Source organism: Aedes albopictus, chromosome 1 (genome assembly GCF_035046485.1).
Source record: "Aedes albopictus strain Foshan chromosome 1, AalbF5, whole genome shotgun sequence".
Taxonomy (NCBI): Eukaryota; Metazoa; Arthropoda; class Insecta; order Diptera; family Culicidae; genus Aedes; species Aedes albopictus.
The window spans coordinates 19,939,644-19,956,529 of NC_085136.1; the positions used below are offsets into that span (position 1 = coordinate 19,939,644).

A 16,886-nucleotide genomic window follows, 5' to 3' on the forward strand; every position below is an offset into this window, starting at 1 on the left:
AATTCCTTCCGAAAGTGTACCTGATACGTTTCCAGAATTTCTGGATGAATCCTTCCGGGACTTTTTTTTTTTTAAATCAATCCAAAGTTGCTTCAAAAATTTTTCTTAGTGATTTTCTGGGAAAGCTTTTCAACAGTTTCTCTGGGGAATCAGGCAAGATCTCTGTAGAAGTTCTTCCACGGATTTCTTCCAGAGACTTTTCGTGACTTCTTAAGAAGTTCTTTATGGAATTTTGCCCGTAGTTCTTCCCAGGATTGCTCTCAGAAGTTGCTCCTGGAATTTCCATTATAATCTGTCCTAGGATTATTCCCATAATTCCAAAATGTCCCAGTTTTTCTCAGGGTTCCGAAGTTTTTGGAGAACTTTCCAATTGTTCCTCCCAGAACTTTCCGTAAGATTTCACCTAAATTCCTTGCCATGTTCGGAGAAACTTGGAATCATGGAGTTTTTTACAATAGTTATCTTATCCCAGCATATTCCAGAAAAAAGAACTCATCGAAAAATTTCTGCCAGATCTCCGGAAGCAACTTCCAGAGTAATCTCAAAAGGAATCCTGCGACAATATCCGGTAAGGATTCCGAGAAGAACTCTTGCAGTTATCCCGGGAACATCTCTGGAGAATCACTGCAAGAAATATTGGAAACAATCGTGCGCTTTTGCCTGGAAAAACATGTGAAGTGAACCACCAGATAAATGAAAAATATTAACAAAATTCCTGCAAAAACCTCAAAATGGCACTCCGGAAATAATATTGAATAATGTCCACGAATCCTGTTTCCGTCTTGTCCTCTTCTATTTTGGACACAACCTGAATTCAATTCCGGGCACACCTTCTACGTCACACTATGGTACATAGGGTGGTCAAAAATTAGGCTCAAATTCTTCGCAATCCAAATCAAATCGTGTGATTAAAGTACGTCACATGATTGGATTTGGATTGCGTAGAAGCAGAAACTTTTGAATTAAAATGGATGTTAGAATGTCGACCAACATATTTTAATTAATAATATTTTTTCCCACCATATCAAAGTAATCCATCACAGTGCAACGTAGAAATCTTTCTCTGTGAATAAATAAAAAAAAAGAAAATCGGGTTAAGTACGGTTCCTTTGGATTCCACTAAGAATTTGCATCCTTTTACAGATACGTATTTCGACCTCAACTGTAAGGTCGTCTTCAGTGTCTTGTACTTGACTCGACATCAATCATCATCTTTCTCTGTGGTTGTGAAATACGATGTTTTGTGTGCAGAAAATCCACGCTTGCATCCTCCCTAGACGAAGACAACTTGTTCTTTACATTTTACCAACGGGAAAAAAGTGATTAATTTAATCAAATGGACAGCTTTTGCTGCATTCTGCAGCAGTAAAACCCAACTTTGAAGTGCCATAGAGCTTTTGTGGGGTGTGAATTGAAGGTTGGTTCCACAAGCGAATCTGACAAAGTTGAAAATTGAACGGTGATGAAGAACAACTCGGCTAGCTGTTGCTTTGTTGCTGTTACCTTCGGCATTTTGCGTAATTATTCGTTTTCCAGGGCTATAGTTGCTGGTTATTGATAGTCTATACATCTTTTTACTTTCATCTGATGAGCCGGTAAGTTGGAGGTAACTTAGAATATCTGTAATTATTGACTAATTTCCGTCTGATATGACGGGAATTAGCGCATATGACGAACTAGGTTACTGTTTCGTTGTTTTGTACTACGTCAGCCACTTTTGCTGATTTCAATATGTTTTGTGCTTTGTCACTCTCATCCGTAGCGAAGAAATATGATTTCAAATCACTAGCACATAAAGGAATCGTTATTTTTTGGCTACATACTAGTTTCTTATCTACTATGTACTTACCTTAGAATCATCAGCGGACAGACACACAAAATCTGCGTCGATGCCATCGCGCCCAGATGTCGCTGGGTTCGTTTTTCCCGACTCACGTCCAGCTCGGCATCGTAGAGGTCGTACGTCCGTGACCCGGCACTAAGATCCGTCCCGCCAACAGTTGTCCCTCCAGCAGCGCCTCCACCACCACCCGTCGAACCGGCTCTCGTTCCGTGCCGGCTGGCCCGTCTGAAATTCGGTGGAAGGAAAAGTGTTTCGGTAGGTAGGTACATTTCTTTTTATGATTCTGATGTAACCAGTCAGTCGCGGAAATAATAGTCATTCAACTGTAGGTAGGCGAAGAGAAACCGAAATCGAAACGGGGAAATTCTTTGACGGAGAAAGCATTCGATCCGGATTGATCAAACGAGACCGGCTGAAATTTCCACGAAAAGTTGGTCGCCTCCGCATACGGCCATACCGGTGTACCGGGCATCAAAAGCCAAACGTGGAAAACTCCGTTCCAAGATGGCAAAAGCATACCTATCCAATCGGGGAAAGAATGGACACATCTTTTGCCCGCGACGTCCGCCGACGAAGGAAATCGACCCTATGAATGAGAGGTTGGTCGGTTGGCCGATTGGACGGATGCCGTCAAGCATCCGTCGTCCATTCAACAACCTTGTCAAACCGAAAAAAAGCAACCCTCGACGACGACGAAGGCAACCCAAGAGAGGCAGGAAGCGTAACAAGCATTCCCATGCATGCATAACCCACCACCGCGCGTAGGAGGCGTTGATTTGCGTACGGCAAAAAGTAACCCGGCGAAACGAAGGACGACGTCTGAAAAAAAAAGAAGTAACTTACCTCCCATCAAGTTTGTGTCCCATTGTTGTTGAAAAGTGAAAAAACACGTTTCTATTATTTATTTTTTTATTTTCTTCGACTCGTTCCAAATGATCGACCGTCCGTCATTCAAGAAAACCGGGATTTAAATGGGAAAACGACGGCGGCTTCCGCACTACTACGCACACGACGACGACGAGGCGAGGGTCGTTTTAGAGAGTGATTCAACTTGAAGAAATCATGGCCCACCCGGATGAAGTCGGGTTGGAGAGTTATGGCGCTTTTTTACGATCTCGGCCCACCTGATTCGGAGGATATGGGCGCGCGCGGCGAAGTAGGACGGGCGGACTGAGAAGGCCTTGAGAAAATGAATAAATCATCATCCTTTCGGTTGCCGCGGGAAACGCCATAAAAGAGCTGCTGGTACTACTCTAGCGGGAAAAGGTGGGCGAATCAATTATAATTGAAAATGCTCGTTCATAGAGAAGTGCAACATGATGCAAGAGATGCGTTACGCCCACGGTTACGCCAGGATTTACTTGATTGTTACAACACTCGTAGGAATTGTTCAATTTAAACCTGAAGTCATCTTCATTGTTTCAACTGCTGAGAAAATAGGAGCCTCTTGGCTCAGAACTCTCAGTGAGGATGGTAAATCACTGGAAGCTAGAACATCAATAACATTGAATTGGGACAAGAAAATTTCTGCTCTATTTTCCTAGAGGGATCATTTTCATTAGATTTAAATGATGACAAAAATCATTACAAAAATGAGAGCCACATAGCTCAGAACTCTCTGAAGTTTTGAAGGTTGTATAATCAGTGAAAACTTGATTCCAAGAGCTTTACAATCTAGGATGACAAGCAGCTCAAATCTTATACTGCGATGTTTTTGTTGCAAAGATAAAACACCAAAAATATTGGGAGCCACATGGCTCAAAACTCTTTGAAGCTAGAAAGGCTGCGTCTTTGCAAACATTCTGTGAATCTCAGCTATTAAAGTTTTATGCTGCATTCACTATGAACACCACAAAAAATGAAAGCAAATTGGTTCAAAGCTCTCTGAATCTCGAAAGATTGATAATAAGAAAATGGAAGCCTCATAGCTCGGAACTCTCTGACAAAACTCGAAAAGTTATACAGAACATTAGCTATTCAAAAAATTGCGAAATTTATGTTTTATTTTGCAAAAGAGATCATTTTCAGTAAGTTGAAATGTATTATAATCATCATGATAACCATCATGATTGTTAAACTAAGAGCCACATAGCTCAAAACTTTCCGACTACTACTGACAAAACACAACTAAAATATTGAGCTACATTGCTCAAAACTTTTTGAAGCTTTAAATTACGTATAATCAGTTGCCAGTTGAATATGTAGAACATTGCGAATACGCTAAATTCTGATGAGAACTTCTCCATGAAAATCCATGAACAATACAAAAAAACGAGATTTTAATCCTTGAAAATGTTTTAATAACAACCGAAACCGTCGGATAAAAAGGCATATCCGGTTTTTTGTTTTGTTTTCCTAGACTGCCCAGGCCGAAAGAGACCACAAATAACGTAATGAAAACTATCAAAGAATAAAAAATATAAAGAATGGCAACACTGACTGCAGTATCCCAGTGTAATGGGAGTGTGAATTCTTTATTTTATTATTCTTTGGAACTACAGTAAGGACCCGATTTTGTCAGCCCCTGGTAGCATTTTGGGCTCCGTGGCCTTGCGGTTAGCGGCGGCAGTCGTCTAGGCGTATCGTAAGCCAGGCAGTGTGGGTTCGATTCCCGCTCCAGTCGGTGGAAACTTTTCGTCAAACGAAAAATTCATCACTGGGCCACTGGGTGTTCTGTGTTGTCCGTTGTCTAGTGTAAGTAATGTGTTCAGTCTGTGCAGCCTCTGGCTGAAGACGGTGTGAATAAAGTAAAAATAAAAAATAAAAAAATCGGGACATTTTTCAAAATCATTATTTTTGCATGAAAAATTGTTCTGAGCACGTCAGAGACGGAGATAGGTCTGATTTGGGTTCGTTCAAATATTACGTAAGGCCAATGAGGGGGGGAGGGGGTCCAGCGCTGTGTTACGCTTTATATAAAGTTTCAACATTTCTCTTTCAAAAACAGTTACGCGGATAGGGTCTGAAATTGTCAAATTTTGCGTTACGTAATATTCGAACGGACCTTTCGTGGTAAAAAAAATGTAACACAGCCTTCTCATAGCTTATTGCAATTGTGGTCTACAGAAGACAGTTGACACTGGTTAACGCAGCTTAGATCATACTCATACTGTCCGAATTGGCTTTGTTTCCGCTGCCTTTACACTCTAATTTCCCGAGCCTAATCTCTAAGAAATCTCTGGAGTAATCTTTGAAGAATTGTTCGAGGGAATTTCTGGAGAAATTACCAGAGGAATTACGGAACGTAACCCTCAAGACATTCCCTCAACCCTCAAGGAATCCTGTAAGATGTCTCTGCAAAAACCTTTACGGGAGCTCCGAATAAATCCCTTAAGTAATTTTTGAAAGAATCCTTATTCCAATCCGTAGAAATCCCCAGAGGCATCCCTGGAGGAATTCCTGGAACATTTTCTGAAAAATCATTGAAGGAACAATCTTTGAAAAAATCTCTTTGAGAAATTCATGGAGGAATGTCTGAAAAAAGAATGCCCAATTAGGAAATCTAACAGAGGAATCATAGTGAAATCTCCAGAGGAATTCCTATATGAGTAATAACTTAAGGCATTAATACAGGAACTTTTTAAGAAATTCCTAGAAGGATCCCTGGAGGAATCCTTCTAAGAATTCTTGAAAAAATCCCTAGGAACATCGCTAGATTTAATCATCAGTAGGTTGGCTCTAGGGGCACATTCTCCTCCATTTGGGAAATTTGTGCTTTCCGTAGATTTATTCATGGTCTAATGTACGGAGTAATTCATATAGCAATCATTGCAGAAATATCTACAGAATTCTCTGAATACATCACTAGAGGAGTTCCTGTAGAAATTACTGGATAGAGTCCTACGGAAATACCAGCAAGAATTTCTAAAGGAATCCCTGGGGGTATCATAGGAAGAATGCATGAACAATTCTTAGGGAAATGTTTATAAGGGTTCTTATAGAAATTTCCAGAAAAAAATTGGAGCAACTCCAGCAGAAGTTCCTGGACTATTAAAGCAGATATGTATGGAGAAATCCCAGCAGGATGTTTTGAAAGAATCCCTAGATAAATCCACGTAGCAATTGTTGCAGGAATTATTGGAGAAACCCCTGGATACATCTCTGTAGGAGTTCATGTAGATTTTTTTGGAAGAAGTCCTGCAGGAATACCAGCAATTTTTTTGGGGGGATCCTAGCAGGAGTTCCTGAACCAATCTCAAGGAAAGCTTTTGGGGAAATTACAGGAAGAATGCCTGGAGAAATCTTAAAGAGACACATCTGAATGAATCATTATTAAACCCCCGAAAGAATTCCTTTAAAATCTTCCGGTGGAATTCTTGGCGAAACAGCAGCAAAAATACTTACAAGAAATCAAGCAAAAATTCTTGAAGGAATCGCAGCAAGAGTTTCTGGGGACATCCCACCTCGAATGCATCAAGGAATTTTAATGGATAAATCCCTGGAAGAATTCCGACAGCATTTTTTGAAGCAATCCAAGCAGGAAATCTACAACACAAATCTCGTAATAAATATCTGGAGCAATCCTAACAAGCAAATCTGAAGGAATCCCTGAGATGCCAGAAAAAAAGAAGTAAATTGATTGACTTGTAATCACAACAACAGGCAGCGTTTATTGTTTGTTCTGTTCCAGAGAATGTCGAGAAGAAAAGTCTTTAAGCCCATATAGCCGATGTGGTAAGCGCACGTGCAATCAGCAAAGCCATGGCGAGTTTGATTCCCGGATAGCCCAGAATCCATTTCCTAATCGATATTTTCTTAACCGTTATGTGTCCGACAAACTTTTTGCTTTTTTCTACACCGTGAATTTCAAATGGGTGCAAAATGCAAAATGCAAAATGCAAAATAAACACTGGCTGAGGGGGATCCCAGTTAAAAATTGTGAAAGATCTCTTAAAATAGCAAAGCTGAGGAGCAGGCTGTGTCTCAGTTGGAACGTTAAGCCAAGAAGAAAGAGAGCTGAAACCTTTTAGCAATTAAAAACAATATTGGTTTAAAACATTGGCTAGTGTTGGGTGCAAAAATGGCATAAATGTGTCAGTTTTCAAAAAAAAAGTATGGCCGTTTTCAAAAGTTACACGAGCTCTGTTCATTGCGTTATTTTTCTATGACGCCTAAACACATCATTTGCATTAATATTGATTATAAAATTAAAATTCTGAATGAAAAGCACATTTATTTTTCTACTTCAAAAAAGGGTGACAGAATCGGGTCGAAAAGCTGACAAAATCGAGGGCTGACAAAATCGGGTCCCCACTGTAGTCTAATTCGCCAAATATTGACCAGTTTTTGAAAACCGTATTATAACATAAGTGATTTTCGCTCAACGAAAACAACTGATATAGATTGCATGCATGAGTGTCACAAAATTGCACAGATTTTGAGGGCGCTAAAGGGGTCCCACGAAGCTTAAGGAGATTTAATGTGCGTTCCATTCGGTTTCAAGTCGTTTTAGAGAGTAATGCCGCAAGTAAGGGCATTCCAGGGGTATTTCAGGATGTTTCAGAGGATTCCATGGGCGTTTTAGAGGTATACCAGGGAGATTCAGGAGCATTCCTGGAGTTTTCAAGGGGTTTCAGGGTCGCTCCAGGGAATTTCATGGGTGTTCCAAAGAGTTTTATGAGCATTCCATTGCGATTCAAGGGGTTTTAGAGGCGTTATGTAGGTGTTCCATGTTTCTTTCGGAGGGTTTCAGAGGCGTTCCAGGGTGTTTCAGGGGTTTCCTGAGAATGTAAGGATTGTGTTTTAACCCTCGAGCAGTCGTATTTTCGGCCACCCTCAGCGACACTATGTACACGCTGTGTGACACAAGCGATCTTTTATTATAGCGCGTGTACTCGGCAGGAGCGTTTCAAGAGATTGGAAGAAGTTTTAGGAGCGTTCCAAGGAGTTTCAGGGGCGTTCCAGGAGTATTCCTTGTGGTTTCAGGGGCGTTCTAGGATGTTCCAGCGAGACTCTGGAGCATTTCAGCGGTTTTCAGGATGTTTCAGTAGCATTCCAGTGATTTTCAAAGGGTTTCAGGGACGCTACAGGAAGTTTCAGGGGTCCCAGAAGCGTTTCAGGTAGTTTAAGAGGCGTTACATGAAGTTCTGGGACATCCCAGGGTGTTTCAGTGGGTTTCAGGATCATCTCAAAGAGTTTCAAGGGGTTTCTGAGGTGTTCAGGGTTTCTCACGGGCGTTCGGAGGTGTTCTATGGGAATTCACTGACGTTCAAGGATGTTCCAGCGGGTTATGGTTCAATTCGCATTCACTTGTACTTTTTGAGCACAAACGCGGGTGCGTTGTGGATTGGCATCCAAGCCAAGAGAAAGATGGTTTGTGAAAAATGAGTGTTCATGGTGTGGGCTCGGGTTCAGTTTGGCTTTTTATTCCGCAGAACCATTACCTGTTCTGTGGCTTAGTTGGATAAAGCGCCGGTCTAGCGAATACGGAGTTCGATTCCCATCAGAACGCGATTTTGTTTCACAAATGCATCTCTCAATTTGTCAATTAGCAACATTCTGTGCCTTCTAACTACAAGTTATTCTGCATGTTTAAGTCATACCAGCAAATCTGGTAAAGGACAACATATATCAACGTAAAATTCCAGAGGTTTTCACGGGGGGTTCAGAGGCGACATAGAGTGTTTCTGGGTGTACAGGGGTCTCGAGAGCGCAAACGTGGAGATGCAGCGATTCGCGGTCTTTATATCAACGTTTGTCTCACTAACATTCCCTCCCATCCTCGATGACCGCAAGGACGTGGTCGGCGCCGTTATTGACCTTACCAAAGTTGAGAGCTCTCGAACTGTGCACATTAAGAATGGTAAACTAGTCACAAGCCCTATTCATTGGTTCCTTGTGCAATTTCGATTGCTCTGGTCAATCACGGAGTCGCAACTACGAATTGGGCGGTCATCTATGCTCGTGCTAGTCTAGTCTAGTCTAGTCTAGTCTAGTCTAGTCTAGTCTAGTCTAGTCTAGTCTAGTCTAGTCTAGTCTAGTCTAGTCTAGTCTAGTCTAGTCTAGTCTAGTCTAGTCTAGTCTAGTCTAGTCTAGTCTAGTCTAGTCTAGTCTAGTCTAGTCTAGTCTAGTCTAGTCTAGTCTAGTCTAGTCTAGTCTAGTCTAGTCTAGTCTAGTCTAGTCTAGTCTAGTCTAGTCTAGTCTAGTCTAGTCTAGTCTAGTCTAGTCTAGTCTAGTCTAGTCTAGTCTAGTCTAGTCTAGTCTAGTCTAGTCTAGTCTAGTCTAGTCTAGTCTAGTCTAGTCTAGTCTAGTCTAGTCTAGTCTAGTCTAGTCTAGTCTAGTCTAGTCTAGTCTAGTCTAGTCTAGTCTAGTCTAGTCTAGTCTAGTCTAGTCTAGTCTAGTCTAGTCTAGTCTAGTCTAGTCTAGTCTAGTCTAGTCTAGTCTAGTCTAGTCTAGTCTAGTCTAGTCTAGTCTAGTCTAGTCTAGTCTAGTCTAGTCTAGTCTAGTCTAGTCTAGTCTAGTCTAGTCTAGTCTAGTCTAGTCTAGTCTAGTCTAGTCTAGTCTAGTCTAGTCTAGTCTAGTCTAGTCTAGTCTAGTCTAGTCTAGTCTAGTCTAGTCTAGTCTAGTCTAGTCTAGTCTAGTCTAGTCTAGTCTAGTCTAGTCTAGTCTAGTCTAGTCTAGTCTAGTCTAGTCTAGTCTAGTCTAGTCTAGTCTAGTCTAGTCTAGTCTAGTCTAGTCTAGTCTAGTCTAGTCTAGTCTAGTCTAGTCTAGTCTAGTCTAGTCTAGTCTAGTCTAGTCTAGTCTAGTCTAGTCTAGTCTAGTCTAGTCTAGTCTAGTCTAGTCTAGTCTAGTCTAGTCTAGTCTAGTCTAGTCTAGTCTAGTCTAGTCTAGTCTAGTCTAGTCTAGTCTAGTCTAGTCTAGTCTAGTCTAGTCTAGTCTAGTCTAGTCTAGCCTAGAATTTTAAAATGGCCATCTGCTATAGCAGGAATGCTCCATTTTGGAAGCCAGGTGTATCCTGAACCTTCTTTTCCCACAGTCAATCGAAGCACAAAATAAACTTCCCAAAAACGGAGGATGAATTTCAATTACCCATACCCGAAATCCCCCTTGTTCCCATGGTCCTTCCGAAGATATAGAAGCGAAAAACTTTTCCCATAATACGGCTGCGAAAACAGGAGGATTTCAACCTCCCAAAACGACAAAGTTCAGAATCGAAAAGTCAATGACGAAGAATCCCTCCGTTTGCAAACAGAATGGAAATCAAAGTTTGCCTTGACATTGAAGTCGTTAGCGTGTTATCTTCACTTTGTCGACGACGACGTCGCCATCTTTGATCAGTGTTGCGAATACTCACTAGCAATAAATTATACTCACTTGCTTCTATCTCAGTCCAGAAGCATTCTATCAAAAAATGATGTTTGAAGGGGTTTTAGATCGTAGTTTATTCTAAAAGTTTGCCGAATAAAGTAAACGTCGCAGACGTATACCAAAAGCGTGAGAGAGCTGTGAGTACAAGGTGAGTATAAATTACACGAATTTTACTCACTTCGTACTCACAGCTCTCTCACAACTTTGGTATGCGTCTACGACCTTTACTTTATTCAAAAAACTTTTAGATTAAACAACAATCTAAAAGCCCTTCTAACATCATTTTTTGATAGCATGCTTCTGGACTGAGATAGAAGCAAATGAGTATCACTCTTGCAAGTGAGTATTCGCAACACTGTCTTTGATTGCGTTTTCTTCCATTCGGAATAAGTGCGCGCGGGTGCGAAACAGCCAAATGCAGTGTTAGCGCTGAGCTCGTTCATCATCCATCGTTCATCCGTCGTTGCTTGGCTGGTTGGGGATAAATTGTGTTTTGATGATGGCTTGTTGTTTGCCCCTTTTGATTCACAGGAAACAGATGTGTAAGTGAAGACAAAGAGACGTGGCAGCATTTCATGGTAAACTCATTTATTGATGGTTCAGGAATTGGATGAATGCAGATGAAATGAACGTTGAGAAAAAATATAACTTCCATGTCTAATCTACTTTTTCTTAGCGATAAATACATCCGCATTCATTTGAGGTAAACAACTTCCTCAGACCTATGGCCTTATCAATCGATGAACAAAATTCACTCCGTCCGAGAATTTAGGCCATGGGCCATGGGAAGTGGTTCACCTAGAATGAACCAAACGTCAAATACACTTTTTCTTTGCATAGAAACTCTATGAAAAGAAAAAGTGGATTTGAAATTTGGTTCATCCAAGGGCGCTTCCCTATGGACTTATCTACCGATGAACCAAATTCACTCTGTCCGAGAATTTTGACACTAGAGCAGAGTCATTTACAATCAGAATCTTCCAATTCTAGCTGGAAACGGCCCCACTCTAGTGCCAAAATTCTCAGTCCGAATGAATTCGGTGCATAAGTTCATTTCAGGTTCATGGGCCAGGGAAAGTGGTTCATCTAGCAACAAAATGTCAAAACCACTTATTCTTTTCATATAGACTGTATGAAAAGAAAAAGCGGTTTTGACATTAGGTTCATCCAAGGGCGCTCCCCTATAAAATTATCCACCGATGAACCGAATTCATCGCGGTCCGAGAATTTTGACACTAGAGCGGGGCCATTCCCAATCAGAATCGTTCAATTCTAATTGGAAAGACCCCGCTCTAGTGTCAAAATTCTCGGACCGCGATGAATTCTGTTCATCGGTGGATAAGTTCATGGATTTCAAAAAAAAACTTTGGAAAACTTTGATTTTCGGAAGAACTTCCAATCCTTTAGACAACTTTTTATTTCCACTTCAATTTCTGCGATCTCTTTGGCTGTGGTGATGCTGTAAAGTTCTCCAATTACACGATGGAACGGGAGGACGACAAGGTGTTTGGCTCCGTAAGCGGCACACAGGGCATAACCCGGTTATCGTTTATCGGGTACGAGAAAGTTTTGTAACGTGGCGGTAAACAATCACCCGGTGCAGAGCCAGTTCACTTCTCCGGTTTCTTCGTAGTTGTCGTCGTCGTCGTTGTCGTGATTGACTTGAGTTGGGAAGTGTTTTTTTTTATCGTTGCCAGCAAAGGAATTGAGGAGATTCTTGTGCAAGGTAACTATTTCTGAACAAAGTAAAGCAAATCGAAATTCTCATCATTAGTCGAATGGGTTCATCGTTATCGATGCAACGAGTATAATGAAGAGTCAAGTGTAACTGGAGAAATAATTAAAAACTTCAACTAGGTGTAACAGTTCCCGGCCAGTCGGAAATTCTTGCTTCACTTTTCGTTGGTAACAATGCGCTTTTAATTGCTTGTCATCGATATCGCTGTCAACTGCAATCATTACAAAATTTGATGAACTTTATAGTTTTCCAGGAGGAATTCCAGGGGCATTCCAGGGGAATTCAAGAAGGGACTTCAGGAGGAATTCCAGAGGCATTCTAAGAGGATTTCTAAAGAAAGTCCAGGAAGCATTCGAGAGGAATTCTGAAGGAATTCTAAAGGCATACCTGGAGATATCCCAGGAGAAATTCCAGGGGAATTTCAGGAGAAACTCCAGAGGAATTCCAGGAGGAATTCCTGGCGAATTCCAGAAGGAATTCCAGGGGAATTCCAGGAGGAATTCCAAGGGAATTCCAGGAGGAATTCCAGGAGGAATTCCAGGAGGAATTCCAGGAGGAATTCCAGGGGAATTCCAGGAGGAATTCCAGGGGAATTCCAGGAGGAATTCCAGGGGAATTCCAGGAGGAATTCCAGGGGAATTCCAGGAGGAATTCCAGGGGAATTCCAGGAGGAATTCCAGGGGAATTCCAGGAGGAATTCCAGGGGAATTCCAGGAGGAATTCCAGGGGAATTCCAGGAAGAATTCCAGGGGAATTCCAGGAAGAATTCCAGGGGAATTCCAGGAGGAATTCCAGGGGAATTCCAGGAGGAATTCCAGGGGAATTCCAGGAGGAATTCCAGGGGAATTCCAGGAGGAATTCCAGGGGAATTCCAGGGGAATTCCAGGAGGAATTCCAGGGGAATTCCAGGAGGAATTCCAGGGGATTTTCAGGAGGAATTCCAGGGGATTTCCAGGAGGAATTCCAGGGGATTTCCAGGAGGAATTCCAGGGGAATTCCAGGAGGAATTCCAGGGGAATTCCAGGAGGAATTCCAGGGGAATTCCAGGAGGAATTCCAGGGGAATTCCAGGAGGAATTCCAGGGGAATTCCAGGAGGAATTCCAGGGGAATTCCAGGAGGAATTCCAGGGGAATTCCAGGAGGAATTCCAGGGGAATTCCAGGAGGAATTCCAGGGGAATTCCAGGAGGAATTCCAGGGGAATTCCAGGAGGAATTCCAGGGGAATTCCAGGAGGAATTCCAGGGGAATTCCAGGAGGAATTCCAGGGGAATTCCAGGAGGAATTCCAGGGGAATTCCAGGAGGAATTCCAGGGGAATTCCAGGAGGAATTCCAGGGGAATTCCAGGAGGAATTCCAGGGGAATTCCAGGAGGAATTCCAGGGGAATTCCAGGAGGAATTCCAGGGGAATTCCAGGAGGAATTCCAGGGGAATTCCAGGAGGAATTCCAGGGGAATTCCAGGAGGAATTCCAGGGGAATTCCAGGAGGAATTCCAGGGGAATTCCAGGAGGAATTCCAGGGGAATTCCAGGAGGAATTCCAGGGGAATTCCAGGAGGAATTCCAGGGGAATTCCAGGAGGAATTCCAGGGGAATTCCAGGAGGAATTCCAGGGGAATTCCAGGAGGAATTCCAGGGGAATTCCAGGAGGAATTCCAGGGGAATTCCAGGAGGAATTCCAGGGGAATTCCAGGAGGAATTCCAGGGGAATTCCAGGAGGAATTCCAGGGGAATTCCAGGAGGAATTCCAGGGGAATTCCAGGAGGAATTCCAGGGGAATTCCAGGAGGAATTCCAGGGGAATTCCAGGAGGAATTCCAGGGGAATTCCAGGAGGAATTCCAGGGGAATTCCAGGAGGAATTCCAGGGGAATTCCAGGAGGAATTCCAGGGGAATTCCAGGAGGAATTCCAGGGGAATTCCAGGAGGAATTCCAGGGGAATTCCAGGAGGAATTCCAGGGGAATTCCAGGAGGAATTCCAGGAGGAATTCCAGGAGGAATTCCAGGAGGAATTCCAGGAGGAATTCCAGGGGAATTCCAGGAGGAATTCCAGGAGGAATTCCAGGAGGAATTCCAGGAGGAATTCCAGGAGGAATTCCAGGAGGAATTCCAGGGGAATTCCAGGAGGAATTCCAGGGGAATTCCAGGAGGAATTCCAGGGGAATTCCAGGAGGAATTCCAGGGGAATTCCAGGAGGAATTCCAGGGGAATTCCAGGAGGAATTCCAGGGGAATTCCAGGAGGAATTCCAGGGGAATTCCAGGAGGAATTCCAGGGGAATTCCAGGAGGAATTCCAGGGGAATTCCAGGAGGAATTCCAGGGGAATTCCAGGAGGAATTCCAGGGGAATTCCAGGAGGAATTCCAGGGGAATTCCAGGAGGAATTCCAGGGGAATTCCAGGAGGAATTCCAGGGGAATTCCAGGAGGAATTCCAGGGGAATTCCAGGAGGAATTCCAGGGGAATTCCAGGAGGAATTCCAGGGGAATTCCAGGAGGAATTCCAGGGGAATTCCAGGAGGAATTCCAGGGGAATTCCAGGAGGAATTCCAGGGGAATTCCAGGAGGAATTCCAGGGGAATTCCAGGAGGAATTCCAGGGGAATTCCAGGAGGAATTCCAGGGGAATTCCAGGAGGAATTCCAGGGGAATTCCAGGAGGAATTCCAGGGGAATTCCAGGAGGAATTCCAGGGGAATTCCAGGAGGAATTCCAGGGGAATTCCAGGAGGAATTCCAGGGGAATTCCAGGAGGAATTCCAGGGGAATTCCAGGAGGAATTCCAGGGGAATTCCAGGAGGAATTCCAGGGGAATTCCAGGAGGAATTCCAGGGGAATTCCAGGAGGAATTCCAGGGGAATTCCAGGAGGAATTCCAGGGGAATTCCAGGAGGAATTCCAGGGGAATTCCAGGAGGAATTCCAGGGGAATTCCAGGAGGAATTCCAGGGGAATTCCAGGAGGAATTCCAGGGGAATTCCAGGAGGAATTCCAGGGGAATTCCAGGAGGAATTCCAGGGGAATTCCAGGAGGAATTCCAGGGGAATTCCAGGAGGAATTCCAGGGGAATTCCAGGAGGAATTCCAGGGGAATTCCAGGAGGAATTCCAGGGGAATTCCAGGAGGAATTCCAGGGGAATTCCAGGAGGAATTCCAGGGGAATTCCAGGAGGAATTCCAGGGGAATTCCAGGAGGAATTCCAGGGGAATTCCAGGAGGAATTCCAGGGGAATTCCAGGGGAATTCCAGGAGGAATTCCAGGGGAATTCCAGGAGGAATTCCAGGGGAATTCCAGGAGGAATTCCAGGGGAATTCCAGGAGGAATTCCAGGGGAATTCCAGGAGGAATTCCAGGGGAATTCCAGGAGGAATTCCAGGGGAATTCCAGGAGGAATTCCAGGGGAATTCCAGGAGGAATTCCAGGGGAATTCCAGGAGGAATTCCAGGGGAATTCCAGGAGGAATTCCAGGGGAATTCCAGGAGGAATTCCAGGGGAATTCCAGGAGGAATTCCAGGGGAATTCCAGGAGGAATTCCAGGGGAATTCCAGGAGGAATTCCAGGGGAATTCCAGGAGGAATTCCAGGGGAATTCCAGGAGGAATTCCAGGGGAATTCCAGGAGGAATTCCAGGGGAATTCCAGGAGGAATTCCAGGGGAATTCCAGGAGGAATTCCAGGGGAATTCCAGGAGGAATTCCAGGGGAATTCCAGGAGGAATTCCAGGGGAATTCCAGGAGGAATTCCAGGGGAATTCCAGGAGGAATTCCAGGGGAATTCCAGGAGGAATTCCAGGGGAATTCCAGGAGGAATTCCAGGGGAATTCCAGGAGGAATTCCAGGGGAATTCCAGGAGGAATTCCAGGGGAATTCCAGGAGGAATTCCAGGGGAATTCCAGGAGGAATTCCAGGGGAATTCCAGGAGGAATTCCAGGGGAATTCCAGGAGGAATTCCAGGGGAATTCCAGGAGGAATTCCAGGGGAATTCCAGGAGGAATTCCAGGGGAATTCCAGGAGGAATTCCAGGGGAATTCCAGGAGGAATTCCAGGGGAATTCCAGGAGGAATTCCAGGGGAATTCCAGGAGGAATTCCAGGGGAATTCCAGGAGGAATTCCAGGGGAATTCCAGGAGGAATTCCAGGGGAATTCCAGGAGGAATTCCAGGGGAATTCCAGGAGGAATTCCAGGGGAATTCCAGGAGGAATTCCAGGGGAATTCCAGGAGGAATTCCAGGGGAATTCCAGGAGGAATTCCAGGGGAATTCCAGGAGGAATTCCAGGGGAATTCCAGGAGGAATTGAATTCCAGGGGAATTCCAGGAGGAATTGAATTCCAGGGGAATTCCAGGAGGAATTCCAGGGGAATTCCAGGAGGAATTCCAGGGGAATTCCAGGAGGAATTCCAGGGGAATTCCAGGAGGAATTCCAGGGGAATTCCAGGAGGAATTCCAGGGGAATTCCAGGAGGAATTCCAGGGGAATTCCAGGAGGAATTCCAGGGGAATTCCAGGAGGAATTCCAGGGGAATTCCAGGAGGAATTCCAGGGGAATTCCAGGAGGAATTCCAGGGGAATTCCAGGAGGAATTCCAGGGGAATTCCAGGAGGAATTCCAGGGGAATTCCAGGAGGAATTCCAGGGGAATTCCAGGAGGAATTCCAGGGGAATTCCAGGAGGAATTCCAGGGGAATTCCAGGAGGAATTCCAGGGGAATTCCAGGAGGAATTCCAGGGGAATTCCAGGAGGAATTCCAGGGGAATTCCAGGAGGAATTCCAGGAGGAATTCCAGGGGAATTCCAGGAGGAATTCCAGGGGAATTCCAGGAGGAATTCCAGGGGAATTCCAGGAGGAATTCCAGGGGAATTCCAGGAGGAATTCCAGGGGAATTCCAGGAGGAATTCCAGGGGAATTCCAGGAGGAATTCCAGGGGAATTCCAGGAGGAATTCCAGGGGAATTCCAGGAGGAATTCCAGGGGAATTCCAGGAGGAATTCCAGGGGAATTCCAGGAGGAATTCCAGGGG

At 44.1% G+C, this 16,886-nt stretch overlaps 1 protein-coding gene across 1 annotated transcript in view; it reads right to left on the minus strand.

The window, feature by feature from the left end:
- Window positions 1–16,886, minus strand: part of LOC109433599 (uncharacterized) — a 192,020-nt gene that overhangs the window by 83,074 nt on the left and 92,060 nt on the right. The window contains exon 4 of the mRNA XM_062851868.1: window positions 1,850–2,068. Coding sequence (XP_062707852.1) covers window positions 1,850–2,068 — 219 coding nt within the window. The remainder of the gene's footprint in view (window positions 1–1,849; window positions 2,069–16,886) is intronic.